This window comes from Aegilops tauschii, chromosome 1 (genome assembly GCF_002575655.3).
Source record: "Aegilops tauschii subsp. strangulata cultivar AL8/78 chromosome 1, Aet v6.0, whole genome shotgun sequence".
NCBI classification, from domain to species: Eukaryota; Viridiplantae; Streptophyta; class Magnoliopsida; order Poales; family Poaceae; genus Aegilops; species Aegilops tauschii.
The window spans coordinates 291548912-291572749 of NC_053035.3; the positions used below are offsets into that span (position 1 = coordinate 291548912).

Here is a 23838-nt window from a genome sequence, read left to right on the forward strand (position 1 = left end):
CCGGCGCCCGCGGGGGGGCGCGCGAGCGGACAAGGCGGGGGAGGGGGGAGGGGAGGGGGCGCGACGCGCGCGGCCGCGCGGCCGGTGGCCGGAGGTGGCGGGAGGGGAGGGGGGGGGCGGCGGCGGCGGGGAGGAGTGGGGGGAGGAACCCTAGTCGCCTGGGGGAGGGGGGGGGGGGGGTCATCAATATTTTACATTTGCACCTACAATGTCTGACACACTGCATCTCAAGACTTATCTGAGAATTTGTTTTGGATCAATTTGCAAGGATTTGGTGGCAAAAGGCACAACTCACATCATCATAACACTTGGATTACTTAAATGTAAATCATGGCATGTACCTGAAACTGATTTGAACAAGTTATGAGCAGCAGCATCACAATTGGGTCACTTAAATATCCTAGCATGTACTTGGAAATGATTTAGCAGAATGAACTAAAGGTGATAGCCCCTAAGAGCACAGCCTGGATGGAAAGCCTATAATCCCTAGCAGTTCCTTGTCTTCTTGGACGCTTGATCCAGCTCCGCAATTTTCCCCTGTTGCTTGGGCACGTAACCACCTGAGAAGAACATGCCAAGCCGGAAACAAACATAAACTCTTGTGATCGTATTGCAAACAGTATCAATTCGAACAATAAACCATAATCAACCCTAAATTCTTATGCTCATTTTGAATTTGAGTGAGATTTATGGTGTTGTTACCTGGCCTGGAGATGAGGTTGATGCGGGAGCGCGGGGCGGCGAACATCCAGCTGTTGTCGTCGAGCGACCTGACCTCCTTTTGCAGCGCCTCCATGACCTCCGACTTGAGCTCTGCGGGGGGAAGACCAGCCAGACCAATTCGACTGCTTAACCGAGCGGCGGAGGAGAAAAGTGGAAGGGGACTAGGGTTGCGAGGTGCCGATGGCGATGGATTTACCGGCCATGGCCTCGTCCTTGCGGTAGAGCGCGTCGATCGAGTCGGTGAGGTCGTCGGCAGCGGAGATCGCGATCGCGCCTCCCGCGCTCGCCGCCGAGACAGTCGACCTCGCCGGAGAGCTCATCGGAGATCGGCCTCGTTTGAAACGCGGCGCCCTTTCCGTAGGGGTGGTCACTGGTCAGACAACGGAATTATAGGACCCCGCCAAGTGGGCCGTGTAAATGGGCCGGGCTGCTACTGCACTCTGTAAGTGGGAACTGGGAAGCGATCCGTTTGTCTCTCTCCCCCATTCTCCAATCCCCACGACGAGATCCATCCACCCCAGAGGCCAAGAAGAGAAGGGAGGAGAGAGAGAGGCCGGCGGCGGCGGCGGAGCAGGCGATCGGAGATGGTGCGGAAGGCCAAGGTCGAGTTCGACGAGAGGCCGCCGGATGACTTCGACCCGAAGAACCCGTACGGGGACCCGGTGGCGATGCTGGAGTACAGGGAGCACCTGGTGCGGGAGAAGTGGATCCAGATCGAGACCGCCAAGATCATCCGCGACCGCCTCCGCTGGTGCTACCGGATCGAGGGCGTCAACCACCACCAGAAGTGCCGCCACCTCGTCGACCAGTACCTCGAGTCCACCCGCGGCGTCGGGTGGGGCAAGGACCACCGCCCGGCGGACCTCCACGGTACCGCCACCCGAATCCTAACTCTGCCTTCAGGCTATGGTCTCGGTTTGTTTCACTGGCTGATATGGTTCGGTTGACTGGTGTCGCGCAGAGCCCAAGAAGGTGGTCGAGGTCGAGGACTAGCACGGTTGCTTCCGCCGCCATTCCTGGAATGGAGAGGTCAGGGTGATTCTTGTTATTATGTACGCACGATGCAGTTTGTGGTGAAATGCACATGATTTGTTTCAAATGTTTATCATTCCATTAACCAATTCAGATTTCTGTTTGGGGTCACATCGCCATGCTTAGATAGTTGGGAGCTTGGGAATGTGGTAGTACAACACCAAACATTAGCACTGGTGAACATTTTTGGTTTATAGGGGGTTTGAACTAGCACAAAAGGTTTTGTCGAGGAGTTGGGGAGGAAGGGGTTTGAACTGGAAGGGTGTTTGTCTTGGCACCTAACTGTGTGTGCAAACTGTTCTTCCCAGCTTGTATTGAAATGGATTTTCCTCTTGTCGAACAAGAAATACTGCTTGTCATGCGGACGAGGGGTATTAAATCCTAAAACTTCCCAAAGAAATATCCCTCACTCAAATGCCCACTAAGTTGACTCATGACTTATCCCCGGACCAAACCTGGGTGAAAAGGAGATATATGGTAACGGGCTAGCATCGTTTTCCCGATGTGTTACCTCGCTGCTAAGACTCACTGTTGCTGCTGGCCTATTTCTTATTTTTCCTGAACCTAAGTTATTTGAATCAAAATCTACATGAAGTCAACTTTATATAGTGTTTACATTTAGTGATATCCAGACAACTAATATTTTGGGATGTTTTTGGTTCTTGCGATCATATTTCCCTGGATCAAATCATGATCGATTCGTAATTTGTTAGCCATCATCATACCTTATCTGGCCTAACAATGAAAGGATATCATGATTCACACATCGATGCTATAACCTAGTTCACCTCAATTGTTAGTAAAGCTGGATTGCTGAGGTGTGCTCTGATACTCAGGCCCAGGTAACGGGTACTGACTAACAAAGGCAGTCTGCTCTTTCAGAGTACGAGGAGTATCTTTGCTAAGCGATTTGTCATTGCATCATCCCTTTTGGGAGTGAGCTAAAGCTACCCTTAATGCCTGAAATCACTTTTAAGTTACTTTTGAACAGTTGAAACAACCAGTCCCTCCATTCCATAGATCTTGTGGTGTTGGTTTTAGTTCAAATTTGAACCAAAACCATGACAAGAATTATTTGAACTAAAACCACGACAAGAATTATGGAATGGAGGGAGTAGATAGTACCATGGACTAACACAGGCCGTCTGCTCTTTTAGAGTCGAGCTATACAAGGAGTATCTTACTACTCCCTCTGTTCCAAAATAGATGACTCAACTTTGTACTAACTTTAGTACAAAGTTAGTATAAAGTTGGGTCATCTATTTTGGAACGGAGGGAGTATTAACTAAGCGGTTTTTCATTTCATCATCCCTCTTGGGCAATTGAGCTAACGCTACACTTAATGTCTGAAATCACTTTACTTTTGAACAGTTGAAATATCTAGATAGCTAATTTCTTCCTGTAGTTGCCCACACATTTTTTTAGGACCACTGCATGAATTCATCTTTAACAGTTTCTTAAAGTCCATGTAAGACAGTACGAGGGTTTATCTGATTTTCTTACTGGGAACATCATCTTCCACTACTCAAGCCTTGTATCATGTTCTCATTTCAGGAAAAAATAAAGATAGTGGAGTCTCTTTTGATTGAATTTATAATTTTGTTAATATCGGGGTGAAAGAGATTTAGTTGCACATATTATTTATTGCTACTTACTAGAGCATCTACTTGGCATGTCTCACCATTTTCTAAATGTATTGAATGCTACTCCCTCCTTATCAAAATATAAGACGCTTTTTGATACTATGTTAGTGTCAAAAAACGTCTTATATTTTGATACAGAGGGAGTATCTACTATGCTGATTATTCTGCCTCATCTGTCTGTAATTAATCGTCCTTTTATTTTCTGCCTTGCAAATGCATTTCAACTGTCTAAGAATTCTGGTGACTGATCTATTGGAATAAAGTAGACCATAGCACTGACCCTTCTATTTGACGCGCAGGTCATCTTTCCATTCGAAGTGAAGGAAGTAACTTGAACTGCCGCAGCTCCTCTCTTACCTCTGAAGTTGCTGATAGGCATTTAATAAATGATGATGCGAAGCAAACATTGTTGTGTGGTGTCTGTATTTTTTTTTGTTAACTTGAAGGAGTTAGCAAATCGTTGCTTGGACTTACCTACCTTGTTTCCAGTTTCATTTATACAAATGATGTTTAGCTGCCCTTGCCTTTGCATCTTGAGTTTACAACTGTACGAAAGACGGCTCTTGCTGTGCTGTACGAGTTCTTTCTATTTTGTCCCTGTGCTGCTTTTTTGTATGAAATGGGCTGCACATTGCCGTACTGACTGAAATGTGCAGGCAGCTGAGATTCAGGTGCCTTTGGAGAATGCAAACCAGAGATTCATTTAACTAGAGCTTCCAAAACAGAAGAATTATAAACAGAATATAACATTTCTAATTAACTGGTTTGCCTTCGGAGAATGCAAACCAGAGGGTCATGTAACTAGACTTTCCAAAACAGAAAAATTATAAACAGAGTAGTATAACATTTCTAGTTAACTGGTACTGATCCTGATGCTATAGAGCTACATACATTCTCCTTGACACAACAAGGGGCTGCTCTAGAAAAACTAGCGGGATGCTGGATATAACGTTTTCAGGTCAATATGCCCATAGCGTAATGCTGAAAAAGTTTGTCAGAACCGATACGTCAAAGCAAGCACGATTGCCCCAGTTGCAACTTCCGGATTTGTTTGCCCCAGTAGAAGTTGAATTTTCTGCAAACTGGAGCAATGGTGCTTGCTTTGACGTTGCCATTCATCCAGTACTCATCAAACTGCATCATGTGTCATGCGTGCTCTAATTTTCAACCTCAAAATAAATCTTCACTATTTCAACAGCACATGAAGTTGTAAATATTCATCAACCACGGTCCCAATAACAGAACAAATTTCTAGTAAAGGAAAATAGGTCATTATTCAAAACATGAAGTTAGAGCGGCCGGAAAACAAAATAAAATAAAGCAATGAATGGTTGCAATGCAAAATGCTTACGGCTATCTTGTTCACTCTTTCAACTGAAACTGATAAAGATAACAGCCAAATTCTTCCCTGCTGTTTTCACACTCTAAAGAAAAGTAAGGCACTATCACAATATCGCTATAAGGAAAACATGCCATGATGCAGCAAATAATCTGAAGTTGCACAGAGTCCAGTAAAACATGCAAGTGCATTCAGGGTTAAAAATTTCAAATTATGAAGGAATATGTGCAAAGGTTGCCCTCATGCAACTTACAAACGCTTCAAATTATGTTACTCCATAAAAAAGTGGAGTATTAAGCAGGAATCCATGTTCACATAGGATAATCATACGTGCAAATGAGAGTTTCTCCAGTAAACCAAATTTCAAAAACAGATAGTCAAGCATAGGGTAAATGACATCATTGCAGGTACATGTATATATTTAACTCTGATCACAGATGTAAAATTCAGTTTTGGATGATAGAACTGGTGCCACAGACAGAGCTGACTCAAGTTTGCATTTCAAATGCTAAAAGTTCAGAGAATTGCATAACCCCTTTCTTTCGAGGAGGTGATAAAACTCAGACCTCCAGTATCATTGGAAACATATTCATCATTTAGTACCACTAAGGTTGGGTTGCCATTCATCCAGTACTCATCAAGAACAAAAGATTTGCACATCCAGAACAAATATAGCTTCTTCAGAACTTGGCTTCCGTTCCCCCACTTTGTTCTAACTAAACTGGGTGAAGCAAATTACGAAGAACAGAAAGATACCTAAACAACCGGTATGACAGGAGCAAGGAGAGAGGATTTACATTGCAGGTCCTCCGCTTGCGGCTGGTTGAAACCCAAGTAAATCCAGAACCTGTTGATCCCCGTCTCCCCATCCTAATTGGTTGCTCGTTATTCCCCTCGAGTCTTGTAACCATCCTGCCACCTCACATTTCCCCCAGACATGAAAGAATTGCAGGTTTGCGAGCAAGCTATGCCGAGCAAATCCATCTCATTTCACAACAGCATGATTGCTCTGCTCCTCCTCCTCCTTGAGGGCCACGTCGTCCTTGTGAACCATATCCCAGAAGAAATTAGTAAGGACAATTTCGTAGCCGGGCATCTTCGCGTAACCGGGGAAGTAGTTGATGTCAATGACGAGATACCGGTCCCCGGCACGAACATCCCGGATCATGTCGAAGTTGAAGAGCTGCAGGCCCAGGGCACGGCGGAGCCCGCCTGCGATCTCGTTGACGAAATCAGTGGGCGGCATGACGGCGTCCTCGAGCCGCATGTCCTCGTAGTACTCCTCGGCCGTGCGCTGATTGGGGAGATTGGATACCTGCGAGAAGGAGATGGTGCCCTCGGCGGCGGCGTCCTCGAGGATCTCCTTCGAGACGTCCGGTAGGCTGCGGCGCTTGACGCAGGTGACGTGGCCGCCGACGACGTAAACCTTGAAGATGACGCCCCCGTGGTTGACGAACTCCTGCAGGACGAGCGGCGGGCGGAGCTTGCGGAGCCCCTCTCGGTGGTAGACGAGGGACATCTTGTGCGACTTGGCGCTGCCGTCGGCGACGAGGGGCTTGGCGATGAGCGGGAAGCGGAGCGCGGCGAGGAGGCCCGAGTCGGCGAGCGCGGCGGCGTCGTAGACGACGACCTGGCTGGGGATGCCGAAGGTGTGGCGGTGGCCTTCGCCGTCAGCGGAGGCGGAGGCGGCGTCGGAGAGCGGGACGTCGAGCTCGGAGACGACCTGGAGCATGGAGATGCGGTTGTGGAGGCGGTCGATGGCGTGGGGCGGGTCGACGACGGGGACGGAGGGGTAGCGGGCGGAGAAGGCCTGGAGCTGGGCGCGCCAGTCGTGGCCGTAGAGCTTGTGGATGACGAGGTCGAAGGGGCCCTGGTCGGCGAGGGGCCGCGCGTCGTCGACGGGGACGAGGTCGACGCCGCGCGCCGCCGCGCGGGAGATGAGCGAGGGCTTGATGAAGCTGTTCTGCTTCTTGGGCGCGAGCGCGTAGCCGACGACGTAGCGGCGGCTGTCGGCGGAGGAGGGCTCGGCGGCGGCGGCGGCCATTGCGGTCTGGGAGGGTTGGAGGAATCGGGGGATTTGGATGGGGTGGATAAAGGAAGGGGAGGGATGCGATGCCCTCTCTTTTATAAACAGATCGATTCGATCTGGAGTAATTCTCAGGTCGAAAGAATCCCCTTCGTCTCCTCTCCGCCCTGTCTCCGTGGACCGGGTCTACGCCCGTGGGCTGGCTGCATTTGTTAACAAATCATCGTACGATGCTAAACCCTCATGGACCATCTCATCTTTGTTTTGGGTGTTGGTTAACCATTGCTGTTCTAGTTTTTCCTTTCCGGGACCTGTTAGTCCTTTTCACGCGAGTTGGTTTTTTTTTTAAACACAATCTGCACGCAGACACTCATACATACGCACATACATTTATTAGTATGAACGCATACGTTTCTTACCCTTGTAAGCATCTCCGAGAGACTGGGCATGCATATTATTTTGAGATCGATGAAGTCACCACAAACGTCTTCGTAGTCGACGGGAACATATCCTATCACTTAACGAGCATCGCCAAAAAGTATGAAATAAATCCAGAAAAAAGAAACCCTAGGCCATGGAGGCGCGGTGGATCCCCCCCCTCCTCTCCGCCGGTGGGAGGGACCCCGTTCTCGTTCTTGTTAGGTTCAACGTCTTCGTTGGGGCTGTGTGGCGGCGGCGATGTCCCTTAGAAGAAATTATGTCTCCCACGTTATATCCCTGTCCTGATGGTGTGTCTAGCATCGTCAAAGGGCGTGTGGAGGTGTGTCTCCGTCGGATCTCGTGGGATTCGACCGGTGCTGGTCTTTGGTAGATCTGTTTGGATCCAGTCTTCATTCGTCTTCGTTCGGGTGTTTACATGTTTGATTCTTCTGATTTACGAGTTTCTTCATCGGCGATGGTTGCTACTCTGGTGCGCTGGTCCTAGGGGCCTTAACACGACGATTTCCCGACTGACTATTATAAGATTTGTCTGGCTCCGATGAGGGAAGGGCGATAACGGCGGCGCGTCTTCGGCTTGCTCTAGTGCTTGTAGACGCCGCTAGGTGATCCATGGACATGATTGTAATTTGCATTATCTCTGTTGTTCTTTGTACTGCTATGATTGACGATGAATAGACTGAAAGTTTCTCCGAAAAAATTACTCATTTTATCTAGTTTTAGTAAGTATATTCATTCTAGGTCATTTCAGTATTTTTAGGTGTCCAAATGAGACCTCAATTTGGATACATGACTTTTTGTCGCTCTTTTCCCAAATAGCATGAGCGGAAAAATAATCTCAGCTAGCTTCTCCGAGCTTCTTTTCTTAATATATTATAAAAAAAACTCACAAGAAGTACAAAGCATCTTAAATATAATAAAAATTACATCGAAATTTCTAGACCAGCAAATAACCATTACCGCCGTCAGAACGAGCCACTAACATGGTGTTGTCGCCGCTCTCCTACTGAAGCCGGCCTGACCTTGTTGATGACAGTCGGGAAGTCTCCATGCACATGACCATAAGGACTAGCGCCCTGAAGTTGCAGTCGTCGTCGTTGAACCCTTGAATCGATCCGAAATGCCTAACATCAGATCTTGCTGTTGCACACGCACTACAAGAAACCCTAGCCTCATCTCCCCAAAAAGACAACATGCTTCTCTGGCATTAATCGGCTCAAATTAAAATGACTGCACAAATAATTTGAAACACGTGACATCGACTTGTTTTTTTTCTTTCAAAAGGAGGAAATACCTCCTGTCTATTTATTGATGTATGCAGACACGACAATAGTTGTATTTTGCGCGATTAAGAATGGGAAATTTGAATGATATGAGCAACTATTTTAACAAACACTCCTTCCATTCTATGTATAGGACATATGGGGTTTCATTAACAAAATGATTTAATAAAGAATTACACTAATTATATATGGTTTAGATGGTATAAATTTACCCCGAAAAAGATGTATAAATCTATAATTTATAATACATAAATAGTTGATCCCCGCTAAGTCTAATTCTCTCAACATGCAGCCCTCCACTTCATCAAATGCGTCATGTCATCATCCATTAGAACTATTTTGTAGCACATGCATACCCCAGTTTAATTGTTCCATATCCAATAGTCCAACGTACATGCATACTCTTTGTTCCCATATAATTACTTTAGAAAATAATAGCTTTCAATTGAGATCATTTCATTCATATAGAATGTATCCAAAATTAATCTTTAAAATCCCGCAACAGCGCAAGGGGAAATCGCCTAGTTTACAATGTTAAGGAAGTAGTTTTGGAAGCGAATACAAGAAACCAATTTCATCATAAAAATATACTTCTTTCGATACATATTATTTGTCGTTGATTTATACTGCACAAATATTTCTATTAACGAAACACAATACACTCCACATAAAAGAATTGAGAAAAAATGTATCTATTCAACGCAGCCGCCACATCCTCTCCCAAGAGAGTTTAGGTTCCTTTTCCTCACGTTGGCGTCGTTGTCGGTCTACCTCGTGTCCGATGGCCCTAGGGCCATGGAGGTGTGGTGACCCCAGCCCGTGCCGACGGGAAGAATCCTGCCTTTTTAGGTGGTTATTTAGTTTGTTTAGGTTCATGTCATGCTCACAAAGGCGACGCGACAATGACTCCCAGAAGATGTAAAGTTCTACTGCTTAGCCCCGTCTCGGTGATGCGTTTAGCATCTAGCGCCATCCAAGGGCGTGCAGAGATGTGTCTCCGGTGGATCTCGCAGAATTCGGTCAGTGTTGGTTTTGGTGGATCTGCTTGGATCCATTTTGTGTTCGTCTGTCTATAGGTTGGATTCTTCCGATCTACAGTTCTCTTCATCGGCGACGGATGTTGTTTTTGTCTGCCGGTCCTTTCAAATCTTAGCACGACGAATTCCTTATTATCTTCTACAACAAGTTTTGTCCGACTTCAGTGAGGGAGGGGTCAATGACGCCGGCGTGCCTTCGGGGCTTGGCGCAATTCTAGCTCCGCCCCTGTTTGTTATTTTTTTATGATATTCTTTGTAACTATCATAACACATGCTGAATAGAACCGAAAATTTTCCGGTATAAAGAATGGAGGTCAAGATTTAAGAATACCTAAAAAATATCTTGATACTTACATTGGAATTCTGTAGTTGAAAATGATGTTTCGCAAGTGGTGGCAATATGCTATACAGAAGATGTATGGATTCGTTGGACTTACCTTTTAGCATGATTAGCTCGATCATTAGATGGAAATCCAAAAATAAAAATGCTAGCGGAGTGGTTTCATTAGTCAAGCGAGGTCACTAGCACTAACCACATCAGGCTAAGGCCGATGCTTGCGGAGTTAATTTCAGATAATCAGAGTGCCTTTATCCCAGGAAGGCTTATCTCTGACAATTCTATAATTGCTTTTGAATGTCTTCATCATATATAGTCGCTGAAACAAAACAGGCAGGCGGCGTGTGCTTACAAGCTTGATTTGTCGAAGGCATATGATCGCGTCGACTGGGATTTTTTGGAGAAATCACTTGGTAAATGGGGCTTCGCCCAACAGTGGATTTCTTGGATTATGGTGTGTGTGAAATCAGTCAAATATTCTGTCAAATTCAATGGACAATTGCTTGAGAATTTCATCCCCTCTGGAGGGCTAAGGAAAGGTGACCCATTTCTTTTTGTCGCTGACGCCCTGTCTGCTCTCATCTCAAAATCAGTTGATGAAGGTTCTCTAAAGGGGGTGGCTATTTGCCGTGGTGCACCAGTTATTTCTCACCTGTTATTTGCGGATGATACTATGCTGCTGTTTGAAGCGTCTGGCCAGCAGGCGAGCATTGTTAAGGGGTTGTTGAACACTTATACCTCAGCGACGGGTCAACTCATTAACCCAGAGAAGTGTTCCATCCTTTTTCTCAGACAATTGCTCTGATGTGGTGGCCGATGAAGTCAAGAGCACCCTTGAGGTTATGCAGCAGGTGTTTGAGCCAAAGTACCTCGGCCTTCCTGTGCCGGAAGGAATATTGCATAAGGGTCATTTTGAATCACTTCAGGAAAGATTGAGAAAGAGATTAATTGACTGGAGCGAACAATATGTCTCATCTGGTAATAAAGAAATTTTGATTAAGGCGGTGGCGCAAGCAATACCTACGCATGTCATGAGTGTGTTTCGCTTACCGGTCTCTGTTTGTGATGATTTAACACGAATGATGAGACAATACTGGTGGGGAGTAGACAATGGTAAGAGGAAAATGGCCAGGCTCAGTTGGGAGAAAATGATTTTACCCAAGGACATGGGTGGTATGGGATTCAGAGACATGAGGGCTTTTAATCAGGCCGCTACTTGATACGTCTCCAACGTATCTATAATTTTTGATTGTACCATGCTAATATATATTCTGTTTTGGATGTTTAATCGGCTTTATTATACACTTTTATATTATTTTTGGGACTAACTTATTAACCAGAGGCCCAACCCAAATTGCTGTTTTTTTGCCTATTTCAGTGTTTCGAAGGAAAAGATATCAAACGGAGTCCAAACGGAATGAAACCTTCGGGAACGTGATTTTCGGAACAAACGTGATTCAGAGGACTTGGAGTGGACGTCAAGCAATCAACGAGGAGGCCACGGGGCAGGGAGGCGCGCCCCCCACCCTCATGGGTCCCTCGTAGCTCTCCTAACCGACCTCTTTCGCCTATATATACTCATATACCCTGGAAACATCATATACGGAGCAAAAACCCTAATTCCAGCGCCGCAACCTTCTGTACCCGTGAGATCCCATCTTGGGGCCTTTTCCGGCGCTTCGCCGGAGGGGGCATTGATCATAGAGGGCTTCTACATCAACACCATAGCCTCTCCGATGATGTGTGAGTAGTTTATCTCAGACCTTCGGGTCCATAATTATTAGCTAGATGGCTTCTTCTCTCTCTTTGGATCTCAATACAAAGTTCTCCTCGATTCTCTTGGAGATCTATTTGATATAACTCTTTTTGCGGTGTGTTTGTCGAGATCCGATGAATTGTGGGTTTGTGATCAAGATTATCTATGAACAATATTTGAATCTCCTCTGAATTCTTTTATGTATGATTGGTTATCTTTGCAAGTCTCTTCGAATTATCAGTTTGGTTTGGCCTACTAGTTTGATCTTTCTTGCAATGGGAGAAGTGCTTAGCTTTGGGTTCAATCTTGCGGTGCTCGATCCCAGTGACAGTAGGGGAAACGACACGTATTGTATTGTTGCCATCGAGGATAAAAATATGGGGTTTATATCATATTGCATGAGTTTATCCCTCTACATCATGTCATCTTGCTTAAAGCGTTACCCCGTTCTTATGAACTTAATACTCCAGATGCATGCTGCATAGCGGTCGATGCGTGGAGTAATAGTAGTAGATGCGGGCAGGAGTCGGTCTACTTGTCACGGACATGATGCCTATATACATGATCATACCTAGATATTCTCATAATTATGCACTTTTCTATCAATTGCTCGACAGTAATTTGTTCACCCACCGTAATACTTATGCTATCTTGAGAGAAGCCACTAGTGAAACCTATGGCCCCTTGGTCTATTTTCCATCATATTAATCTTCCGTCAACAAGCTATTTCTATTTTTGTTTATTTTGCAATCTTTACTTTTAATCTTTATCATAAAAATACCAAAAATATTATCTTATCATCTCTATCAGATCTCACTTTTGCAAGTGGCCGTGAAGGGATTGACAACCCCTTTATCACGTTGGTTGCAAGGTTCTTATTTGTTTGTGTAGATACGAGGGACTTGCGTGTGGCCTCCTACTGGATTGATATCTTGGTTCTCAAAAACTGAGGGAAATACTTACGCTATTTTGCTACATCACCCTTTCCTCTTCAAGGGAAAACCAACGCAGTGCTCAAGAGGTAGCAAGAAGGATTTCTGGCGCCGTTGCCGGGGATTCTACGCATAAGTCAAGACATACCAAGTACCTATCACAAACTCTTATCCCTCGCATTACATTATTTGCCATTTGCCTCTCGTTTTCCTCTCCCCCACTTCACCCTTGTCGTTTTATTCGCCCTCTTTTTCCGTTCGCCTCTTTTTTCGCTTGCCTCTTGTTTGCTTGTGTGTTGGATTGCTTGCTTGTCACGATGGCACAAGACAATAGTAAATTGTGTGACTTTACCAATACCAACAACAATGATTTTCTTAGCACTCCGATTGCTCCTCTTACCGATGCTGAATCTTGTGAAATTAATGTTGCTTTGTTGAATCTTGTCATGAAAGATCAATTCGCCGGCCTTCCTAGTGAAGATGCCGCTACCCATCTAAATAGCTTTGTTGATTTCTGTGATATGCAAAAAAAGAAAGATGTGGACAATGATATTGTTAAATTGAAGCTATTTCCTTTTTCGCTTAGAGATCGTGCTAAAACTTGGTTTTCATCTTTGCCTAAAAATAGTATTGATTCTTGGAATAAGTGCAAAGATGCTTTTATCTCTAAGTATTTTCCTCCCACTAAAATCATCTCCCTTAGAAACGATATTATGAATTTTAAGCAACTTGATCATGAACATGTTGCACAAGCTTGGGAGAGGATGAAATTAATGATACGTAATTGCCCTACTCATGGCTTGAATTTATGAATGATTATACAAAATTTCTATGCCGGATTGAATTTTGCTTCTAGAAATCTTTTAGATTCGGCCGCGGGAGGCACTTTTATGTAAATCACTTTAGGATAAGCTACCAAACTACTAGATAATATTATGATTAATTATTCTCAATGGCACACCGAAAGATCCACTAGTAAAAAGGTGCATGCAATTGAAGAAATTAATGTTTTGAGTGGAAAGATGGTGAACTTATGAAATTGTTTGCTAATAAGAGTGTTTATTATGATCCTAATGATATGCCTTTGTCTACCTTGATTGAGAATAATAATGAATCTATGGATGTGAATTTTGTTGGTAGAAATAATTTTGGTAACAACGCTTATAGAGGAAACTTTAATCCTAGGTCGTATCCTAGTAATTCCTCTAATAATTATGGTAATTCCTACAACAACTCTTATGGAAATTTTAATAATATACCCTCTGATTTTGAGACTAGTGTTAAAGAATTTATGATTTCTCAAAAGAATTTCAATGCTTTGCTTGAAGAAAATTGCCTAAGATTGATGAATTGGCTAGGAACGTGGATAGAATTTCTTTTGATGTTGATTCTTTAAAACTTAGATCTATTCCACCTAAGCATGATATCAATGAGTCTCTCAAAGCCATGAGAATTTCCATTGATGAGTGCAAAGAAAGAACCGCTCGGATGCGTGCTAAGAAAGATTGCTTTGTAAAAGCGTGTTCTTCTAGTTTTTATGAGAATAAAGATGAAGATCTAAAAGTTATTGATGTGTCCCCTATTAAATCTTTGTTTTGCAATATGAATCTATTATGAGAGCCACCTATGGATTGCCTACCAGAGATGGCAATACCTAGATCTATCCTTGCTTTTATGCCTAGCTAGGGGCGTTAAACGATATCGCTTGTTGGGAGGCAACCCAATTTTATTTTATTTTCTTGCTTTTTGGTCCTGTTTAGAAATAAATCTTTGATCTAGCCTCTCCTTAGATTTGTTTTTGTGTTTTAATTAGTGTTTGTGCCAAGTAGAACCTATAGGATCTTCTTGGATGATAGTTATTTGATCTTGCTGAAAATTCCAGAAACTTTCTATTCACGAAAACAATTGTTAAGAATCACCAGAACGTGATAAAATACTGATTCCAATTGAAGTAGATCAATAAACAAATTATCTAGGTCTTCCTATTTTGGTAGAATTTTTGGAGTTCCAGAAGTTTGCGTTAGTTACAGATTACTACAGACTGTTCTGTTTTTGACGGATTCTGTTTTTTCGTGTGTTGTTTGCTTATTTTGATGAATCTATGGCTAGTAAAAGAGTTTATAAACCATAGAGAAGTTGGAATACAGTAGGTTTAACACCAATATAAATAAAGAATGAGTTCATTACAGTACCTTGAAGTGGTGTTTTGTTTTCTTTCGCTAACAGAGCTCACGAGATTTTTTGTTAAGTTTTGTGTTGTGAAGTTTTCAAGTTTTTTGTAAAGATTTGATGGATTATGGAACAAGGATTGGCAAGAGCCTAAGCTTGGGGATACCCATGGCACCCCAAGGTAAAATTCAAAGACAACCAAAAGCTTAAGCTTGGGGATGCCCCGGAAGGCATCCCCTTTTTCGTCTTCATCTATCGATAACTTTACTTGAAGCTATATTTTTATTCACCACATGATATGTGTTTTGCTTGGAGCGTGTTGTATGATTTTGAGTCTTTGCTTTTTAGTTTACCACAATCATCCTCGCTGAATACACTTTTGAGAGAGACACACATGATTCGGAATTTATTAGAATACTCTATGTGCTTCACTTATACCTTTTGAGCTATATAGTTTTTGCTCTAGTGCTTCACTTATATCTTTTAGAGCACGGTGGTGGTTTTGTTTTATACAAATTATTGTTCTATCATGCTTCACTTATATCATTTTGAGAGTCCTACAAAACAGCATGGTAATTTGCCTAAATTATGAAATTAGTCCTAATATGGTAGGTGTCCAAGATAAGTAAAAACTTTCTTATAAGTGCGTTGAATACTAAGAAAAGTTTGATACTTGATGACTGTTTTGAGATATGGAGGTAGTGATATTAAACTTGTGCTAGTTGAGTATTTGTGAATTTGAGAAATACTTGTGTTGAAGTTTGCAAGTCCCGTAGCATGCACTTATGGTAAACGTTGTGTAACAAATTTGAAACATGAGGTGTTCTTTGATTGTCCTCCTTATGAGTGGCGGTCAGGGACGCGCGATGGTCTTTTCCTAGCAATCTATCCCCCTAGGAGCATGCGCGTAGTGCTTGGTTTTTGATGACTTGTAGATTTTTGCAATAAGTATGTGAGTTCTTTATGACTAATGTTGAGTCCATGGATTATACGCACTCTCATCCTTCCATCATTGCTAGCCTCTTCGATACCGTGCATTGCCCTTTCTCACCTTGAGAGTTGGTGCAAACTTCACCGGTGCATCCAAACCCCGTGATACGATACGCTCTATCACACATAAACTGTTGGGTAACGTAGTAATTTCAAAAAAAATCCTACGCACACGCAAGATCATGGTGATGCATAGCAACGAGAGGGGAGAGTGTTGTCCACGTACCCTCGTAGACCGACAGCGGAAGCGTTATCACAACGCGGTTGATGTAGTTGTACGTCTTCACGATCCGACCGATCAAGTACCGAACGTACGACACCTCCGAGTTCTACACACGTTCAGCTCGATGACGTCCCTCGAACTCCGATCCAGCCGAGTGTTGAGGGAGAGTTTCGTCAGCACGACGGTGTGGTGACGATGATGATGTTCCACCGGCGCAGGGCTTCGCCTAAGCTCCGCAACGGTATTATCGAGGTGTAATATGGTGGAGGGGGGCACCGCACACGACTAAGAGATCTCAAGGATCAATTGTTGTGTCTCTGGGGTGCCCCCCTGCCCCCGTATATAAAGGAGCAAGGGAGGAGGAGGCCGGCCCTAGGAGGGGGTGCACCAAGTGTGGAGTCCTACTAGGACTTCCTAGTCCTAGTAGGATTCCACCTCCCATATGGAATAGGAAAAGAGGAAGGGAAAAAGAGAAGGAAGGAAGGGGGCGCCCCCCTTCCCTAGTCCAATTCGGACCAGACCAAGGGGAGGGGTGCGGCCACCCTTGAGGCCCTTTTTCTTCTTTCCCGTATGGCCCAATAAGGCCCAATACGTATTCCCGTAACTCTCCGGTACTCCGAAAAATACCCGAATCACTCGGAACCTTTCCGAAGTCCGAATATAGTCGTCCAATATATCGATCTTTACGTCTCGACCATTTCGAGACTCCTCGTCATGTCCCCGATCTCATCCGGGACTCCGAACTCCTTCGGTACATCAACATACATAAACTCATAATGAAACTGTCATCGTAACTTTAAGCGTGCGGACCCTACGGGTTCGAGAACTATGTAGACATGACCGAGACATGTCTCCGGTCAATAACCAATAGCGGGACCTGGATGCCCATATTGGCTCCCACGTATTCTACGAAGATCTTTATCGGTCAGACCGCATAACAACATACGTTGTTCCCTTTGTCATTGGTATGTTACTTGCCCGAGATTCGATCGTCGGTATCTCGATACCTAGTTCAATCTCGTTACCGGCAAGTCTCTTTACTCGTTCTGTAATACATCATCCCACAACTAACTCATTAGTCACAATGCTTGCAAGGCTTATAGTGATGTGCATTACCGAGTGGGCCCAGAGATACCTCTCCGACAATCGGAGTGACAAATCCTAGTCTCGAAATACGCCAACCCAACAAGTACCTTTGGAGACACCTGTAGAGCACCTTTATAATCACCCAGTTACGTTGTGACGTTTGGTAGCACACAAAGTGTTCCTCCGGTAAACGGGAGTTGCATAATCTCATAGTCATAGGAACATGTATAAGTCATGAAGAAAGCAATAGCAACATACTAAACGATCGGGTGCTAAGCTAACGGAATGGGTCAAGTCAATCACGTCATTCTCCTAATGAGGTGATCTCGTTAATCAAATGACAACTCATGTCTATGGCTAGGAAACATAACCATCTTTGATTAACGAGCTAGTCAAGTAGAGGCATACTAGTGACACTCTGTTTGTCTATGTATTCACACATGTATTATGTTTCCGGTTAATACAATTCTAGCATGAATAATAAACATTTATCATGATATAAGGAAATATATAATACTTTATTATTGCCTCTAGGGCATATTTCCTTCATAAACCTCCTTACATCTTCCTCAAAACAGCCACCATACCTACCTATTATGGCATTTCCATAGCCATTCCGAGATATATTGCCATGCAACTTTCCACCATTCCGTTTATCATGACACGCTTTATCATTGTCATATTTCCTTGCATGATCATGTAGTTGACATCGTATTTGTGGCAAAGCCACCATGCATATTATTTCATATATGTCACTCTTGATTCATTGCTCATCCCGGTACACCATCGGAGGCATTCATATAGAGTCATACTTTGTTCTAGTATCGAGTTGTAAATAAATAGAAGTGTGATGATCATCATTCATAGAGCATTGTCCCAAATAAAAAAAGGCCAAATAAAAAATAAATGAAACGCCCCAAAAAATGGGAAAATGCTACTATCCTTTTTCCACACTTGTGCTTCAAAGTAGCACCATGATCTTTATGATAGAGAGTCTCTTGTTTTGTCACTTTCATATACTAGTGGGAATATTTCATTATAGAACTTGGCTTGTATATTCCAACAACGGGCTTCCTCAAATGCCCTAGGTCTTCGTGAGCAAGCAAGTTGGATGCACACCCACTTAGTTTCTTTTGTTGAGCTTTCATACATTTATAGCTCTAGTGCATCCGTTGCATGGCAATCCCTACTCCTTGCATTGACATCAATCGATGGGCATCTCCCTAGCTCGTTGATTAGCCGCGTCAATGTGAGACTTTCTCCCTTTTTGTCTTCTCCACATAACCCCCATCATCATATTCTATTCCACCCATAGTGCTATATCCATGGCTCACGCTCATATATTGCGTGAAAGTTGAAAAAAGTTTGGGATTACTAAAGTATGAAACAATTGCTTGGCTGTCATCGGGGGTGTGCATGATGAGAGCATTCTTGTGTGACAAAATGGAGCATGACCAAACTATATGATTTTGTAGGGATGAACTTTCTTTGGCCATGTTATTTTGAGAAGACATAATTGCTTAGTTAGTATGCTTGAAGTATTATTATTTTTATGTCAATATTAGACTTTTATCTTGAATCTTTCGAATCTGAATATTCATGCCACAAATAAGAGAATTACATTGAAAATTATGCCAGGTAGCATTCCACATCAAAAATTCTATTTTTTTATCATTTACCTACTCGAGGATGAGCAGGAATTAAGCTTGGGATGCTTGATACATCTCCAACGTATCTATAATTTTTGATTGTACCATGCTAATATATATTCTGTTTTGGATGTTTAATGGGCTTTATTACACACTTTTATATTATTTTTGGGACTAACCTATTAACCGGAGGCCCAGCCCAAATTGCTGTTTTTTGCCTATTTCAGTGTTTCGAAGGAAAATGATATCAAACGGAGTCCAAACGGAATGAAACCTTCGGGAACATGATTTTCGAAACAAACGTGATCCAGAGGAATTGGAGTGGACGTCAAGCAATCAACGAGGAGGCCACGAGGCAGGGAGGCGCGCCTGCCCCCCTGGGCGCGCCCCCAACCCTCGTGGGCCCCTTGTAGCTCTCCTGACAGACCTCTTTCGCCTATATATACTCATATACCCAGGAAACATCATATATGGAGCAAAAACTCTAATTGCACCGCCGCAACCTTCTGTACCCGTGAGATCCCATCTTGGGGCCTTTTCCGGCGCTCCGCCGGAGGGGGCATTGATCACGGAGGGCTTCTACATCAACACCATAGCCTCTCCGATGATGTGTGAGTAGTTTACCTCAGACCTTCGGGTCCATAGTTATTAGCTAGATAGCTTCTTCTCTCTCTTTGGATCTCAATACAAAGTTCTCCTCGATTCTCTTGGAGATCTATTTGATGTAACTCTTTTTGCGGTGTGTTTGTCGAGATCCGATGAATTGTGGGTTTATGATCAAGATTATCTATGAACAATATTTGAATCTCCTTTGAATTCTTTTATGTATGATTGGTTATCTTTGCAAGTCTCTTCGAATTATCAGTTTGGTTTGGCCTACTAGATTGATCTTTCTTGCAATGGGAGAAGTGCTTAGCTTTGGGTTCAATCTTGCGATGCTCGATCCCAGTGATAGTAGGGGAAACGACACATATTGTATTGTTGCCACCGAGGGTAAAAAGATGGGGTTTATATCATATTGCATGAGTTTATCCCTCTACATCATGTCATCTTTCTTAAAGCGTTACTCCGTTCTTATGAACTTAATACTCTAGATGTATGCAGGATAGCGGTCGATGTGTGGAGTAATAGTAGTAGATGTAGGCAGGAGTCGGTCTACTTGTCATGGACGTGATGCCTATATACATGATCATACCTAGATATTATCATAATTATGCACTTTTCTATCAATTGCTCGACAGTATTTTGTTCACCCACCGTAATACTTATGCTATATTGAGAGAAGCCGCTAGTGAAACCTATGGCCCCCGGGTCTATTTTCCATCATATTAATTTTCCGTCAACAAGCTATTTCTATCTTTGTTTATTTTGCAATCTTTACTTTTAATCTTTATCATGAAAATACCAAAAATATTATCTCATCATCTCTACCAGATCTCATTTTTGCAAGTGGCCGCGAAGGCCGAGATTGACAACCCCTTTATCGCGTTGGTTGCAAGGTTCTTATTTATTTGTGTAGGTACGAGGGACTTGCGTGTGGCCTCCTACTGGATTGATACCTTGGTTCTCAAAAACTGTGACGCCCCCGATTTGACCGTACACTAATCATGCACGCAAATGTGTACGATCACGATCAGGGACTCACGGGAAGATATCACAACACAACTCTACAACATAAATAAGTCATACAAGCATTATAATACAAGCCAGGGGCCTCGAGGGCTCGAATACAAGTGCTCGATCATAGACGAGTTAGCGGAAGCAACAATATCTGAGTACAGACATAAGTTAAACAAGTTTGCCTTAAGAAGGCTAGCACAAACAGGGATACAGACCGAACGAGGCGTAGGCCTCCTGCCTGGGACCTCCTAACTACTCCTGGTCGTCGTCAGCGGCCTGCACGTAGTAGTAGGCACCTCCAGTGTCGTAGGTGTCGTCGTCGACGGTGGCGTCTGGCTCCTGGACTCCAATATCTGGTTGCGACAATCAGATAGATAGGAAGGGGGGGAAAGAGGGAGTGAAGCAACCGTGAGTACTCATCCAAAGTACTCGCAAGCAAGGAGCTACACTACAAATGCATGGGTATATGTGTAAAGGGGCATATCAGTGGACTGAACTGCAGAATGCCAGAATTAAAAGGGGGATAGCTAGTCCTGTCGAAGACTACGCTTCTGGACATCTCCATCTTGCAGCATATAGAAGAGAATAGAGTGAAGTCCTCCAAGTAGCATCGCATAGCATAATCCTACCAGTCGATCCCCTCCTCGTCGCCCTGTTAGAGAGCGATCACCGGGTTGTATCTGGCACTTGGAAGGGTGTATTTTATTCAGTATCCAGTTCTAGTTGTCATAAGCTCAAGGTACAACTCCGGGTCGTCCTTTTACCGAGGGACACGGCTATTCGAATAGATAAACTTCCCTGCAGGGGTGCACCACATAACCCAACACGCTCGATCCCATTTGGCCGGACACACTTTTCTGGGTCATGCCCGGCCTCGTAAGATCAACACGTCGCAGCCCCACCTAGGCTCAACAGAGAGGTCAGCACGCCGGTCTAAACCTATGCGCGCAGGGGTCTGGGCCCATCGCCCTATGCACACCTGCACGTTGCGTACGCGGCCGGAAGCAGACCTAGCCCCCTTAATACAAGCGCGAGCTTACGGTCCAATGCGGCGCGCGCCACTCAGTCGCTGACGTCAAAAGAGCTTCGGCTGATACCACGACGTCGGGATACCCATAACTACTCCCACGTAGATGGTTAGTGCGTATAGACCAAATGGCCAGACTCAGATCAAATACCTAGAACTCGTTAAGCGTGTTGTTTATCTGCGAACGCCGACCAGGGCCAGGCCCACCTCTCACCTAGGCGGTCTCAACCTGCCCTGTCGCTCCGCCATAAAGTAACAGTCGGGGGCTGTCAGGAACCCAGGCCCACCTCTACCGGGGTGGAGCCACCTGTCCTTTCAGCCCCCTCATCAGAATCACTTGCGGGTACTCAACGAGCCGACCCGACTTTAGTCACCACATGTGTCATGTATATAATGTATATAGTATATACCCGTGATCACCTCCCGAAGTGATCACAGCCCAGTAGTATAGCATGGCAGACGGACAAGAGTGTAGGGCCACTGATGAAACACTAGCATCCTATACTAAGCAGTAGGATACCAGGTAAGGGTAAGAATTGTAGAAACAATGACAGGCTATGCATCAGGATAGGATTATCGGAAAGCAGTAACATGCTACACTGCTCTAATGCAAGCAGTATAGAGAAGAGTAGGCGACATCTGGTGATCGGGGGGGGGGGCTTGCCTGGTTGCTCTGGCAAGTAGGAGGGGTCGTCGACTCCGTAGTCTAACTGGGCAGCAGCAGTGTCGGTCTCGTAGTCTACCGGAGAGAAGAGGGGGAAGAAACAGTAAATACAATGCAAACATAAGCATGACGATGCGTGACATGACAATGAGCGGTGCTAGGGGTGTCCTAACGCGACAGCAGGTGGTATCGGTGAAGGGGGGAACATCCGGGAGGTATTCCCGATGTTACGCGTTTTTGGACAGACGGACCGGAGGGGGAAAGTTGCTAGTTCGATAGGTTAGGGAGGTGTGGTGGACGAACGGACTGCGTATCCGGATTCGTCTCGTCGTTCTGAGCAACTTTCATATAGAAAACATTTTCATCCGAGTTAAGGTTTAAAAGATATGAATTTTCAAAGTTTATTTGAATTTCTGGAATTATTTATATTAAGAAAAATGAATTATGACGTCAGCATGAGGCCATGCTGACGTCAGCATGAGGCCATGCTGACGTCAGCAAGTCAACAGGTCGGCTGACCAGTCAAACCAGACAGGTGGGTCCAATGGGACCCACATGTCAGTCTCTGTTATTCTAATATCTATTTAAACTAATCTAACAGTATAATTAGAGGGGTGGGCCCCACATGTCAGTGTGTGATTAGTTAAAATAATTATTTTTATTTATAAAACATTTTCTTTTTCTTTTATTTTTGCGGCGGGGCCCGCATGTCAGTGACTGGGCCTGCCCAGTCAGCAGTTGACTGGGTCAACCCAGTCAACTGGGGCCCGTGGGGGCCACTGGCAGGGGCACTGGGGTGGCCCCAGGCCTGCCACGTCGGCGGCCGGCGCCGGAGCAACGCCGGCGACCAAACGCACGGCGGCGCGGCTCGGGAGGGGTACGGGTTTCACCCACAGTGGGTTTGCGGGGGCGGGGCTTGGCGCGTTCGACGCGGCTCGACGTCGCGCGTCCAACGGCGGTGGTCGGAGGGGCTGGAACGGCCGGAGACGACCGCTACGAGCTCGCCGGCGGCGAGGTGCTACGGGTGCCCGACGGAAGCTGCGTTAGAGCGCGCGAACGGCCGAACTAAGTAGCTAGGCGGGGGCGGCATGGTGCGGTCGGGCTAGCGGCCTACGGCCGTGACCATTTGGTCACCGGAGACACGCCGGCGGCGAGCTCCGCGGCGTGGCGTTCGGGCGCGCGTGGGGGGAGCAGCTACGGAGTGCGAGCGAGCTAACTGAGAGGGGGAGGAGATGCGGGAGCTCACAGCGGAGCTGTAGGGAGTGGCAGCGTGCTCGGGGAGGGCGCGGGGTAGCCGGAATCGGCGACGAACGACGGCGGCCGAAGGTTGAAGACGAGCTCGGGGAGGCCGGTGCAGAGGCGCTCGACTCGTTCCCGAGGGCGTAGTCGACGTAGTCGACGGCGGGAAGTCGTTCGGGCACGTCGTCGGGGCGATCGGGGCACGGTGGCCGCGAGTTCGACGGTGAACGGCGGCGAGCACGTGCGGGCAGAGGAGATCAAAGGGGAGAGAGAGGTGGATCTGGCGGGGGGAGAGGCGCAGAGGCCGAGGGAGTGAGCGGGGTGAGTGGGAGAGAGGCCCGAGGGGGCGGGGGCCGCTGGCGCCCTTATCCTCTCCGGCGTCGGTGCCGGCGAGGGGGTCGGGCGGGAGCGCGCCCCTGTTCCGACCCGGTCGGGGGAACAGGGAAGGGGGCGAGGGAGGAGAGGTGGGCTGGGCCGGGGTCGGGGGTGCGGGGGTGCGGCCCAGTTTGGGCCGGGGGGGGGGGGTTCGGTGCAGATGGGCCACGGGTCCAGTGGGGGGGGGGGGAAGGCCTGCTCCTTTTTTTTCTTTTTCTGTTCTGTTTCTGTTTTCTGTTTTCCTTTTATT

The 23838-nt window shown here is 45.5% G+C and overlaps 3 protein-coding genes across 3 annotated transcripts; 1 reads left to right on the forward strand and 2 right to left on the reverse strand.

Annotated features, from left to right (window-relative positions):
- Positions 1-296: 296 nt before the first annotated feature.
- On the reverse strand, positions 297-1116 carry LOC109751091 (uncharacterized). Its single transcript, XM_020309996.4, has 3 exons — positions 920-1116; positions 703-813; positions 297-560 (listed from the first exon to the last, which is right to left on the reverse strand). The coding sequence occupies exons 1-3, from the start codon at positions 1041-1043 to the stop codon at positions 487-489; spliced, it is 309 nt and encodes a 102-aa protein (XP_020165585.1). The 5' UTR covers positions 1044-1116; the 3' UTR covers positions 297-486.
- Positions 1117-1181: 65 nt separating this feature from the next.
- On the forward strand, positions 1182-3990 carry LOC109751090 (NADH dehydrogenase [ubiquinone] 1 beta subcomplex subunit 10-B). The gene is made up of 3 exons (XM_020309995.4): positions 1182-1593; positions 1685-1752; positions 3698-3990. Exons 1-2 carry the CDS (start codon positions 1308-1310, stop codon positions 1714-1716), a joined length of 318 nt encoding a protein of 105 aa, XP_020165584.1. The 5' UTR covers positions 1182-1307; the 3' UTR covers positions 1717-1752; positions 3698-3990.
- Positions 3991-5224: 1234 nt separating this feature from the next.
- On the reverse strand, positions 5225-6874 carry LOC109751093 (inositol-tetrakisphosphate 1-kinase 1). Its single transcript, XM_020309999.4, has one exon. The coding sequence runs from the start codon at positions 6779-6781 to the stop codon at positions 5723-5725; it is 1059 nt and encodes a 352-aa protein (XP_020165588.1). The 5' UTR covers positions 6782-6874; the 3' UTR covers positions 5225-5722.
- Positions 6875-23838: the final 16964 nt, after the last annotated feature.

Coding starts and splice junctions, on each gene's coding strand:
- LOC109751091 (XM_020309996.4), bottom strand. CDS start 1,043: ATGAGCTCTCCGGCGAGGTCGACTGTCTCGGCGGCGAGCGCGGGAGGC. Junction 814..919: donor CAAGGACGAGGCCATGGCCG/GTAAATCCATCG, acceptor TTCCCCCCGCAG/AGCTCAAGTCGGAGGTCATG. Junction 561..702: donor CAACCTCATCTCCAGGCCAG/GTAACAACACCA, acceptor TGTTCTTCTCAG/GTGGTTACGTGCCCAAGCAA.
- LOC109751093 (XM_020309999.4), bottom strand. CDS start 6,781: ATGGCCGCCGCCGCCGCCGAGCCCTCCTCCGCCGACAGCCGCCGCTAC.
- LOC109751090 (XM_020309995.4), top strand. CDS start 1,308: ATGGTGCGGAAGGCCAAGGTCGAGTTCGACGAGAGGCCGCCGGATGAC. Junction 1,594..1,684: donor CCGCCCGGCGGACCTCCACG/GTACCGCCACCC, acceptor GGTGTCGCGCAG/AGCCCAAGAAGGTGGTCGAG.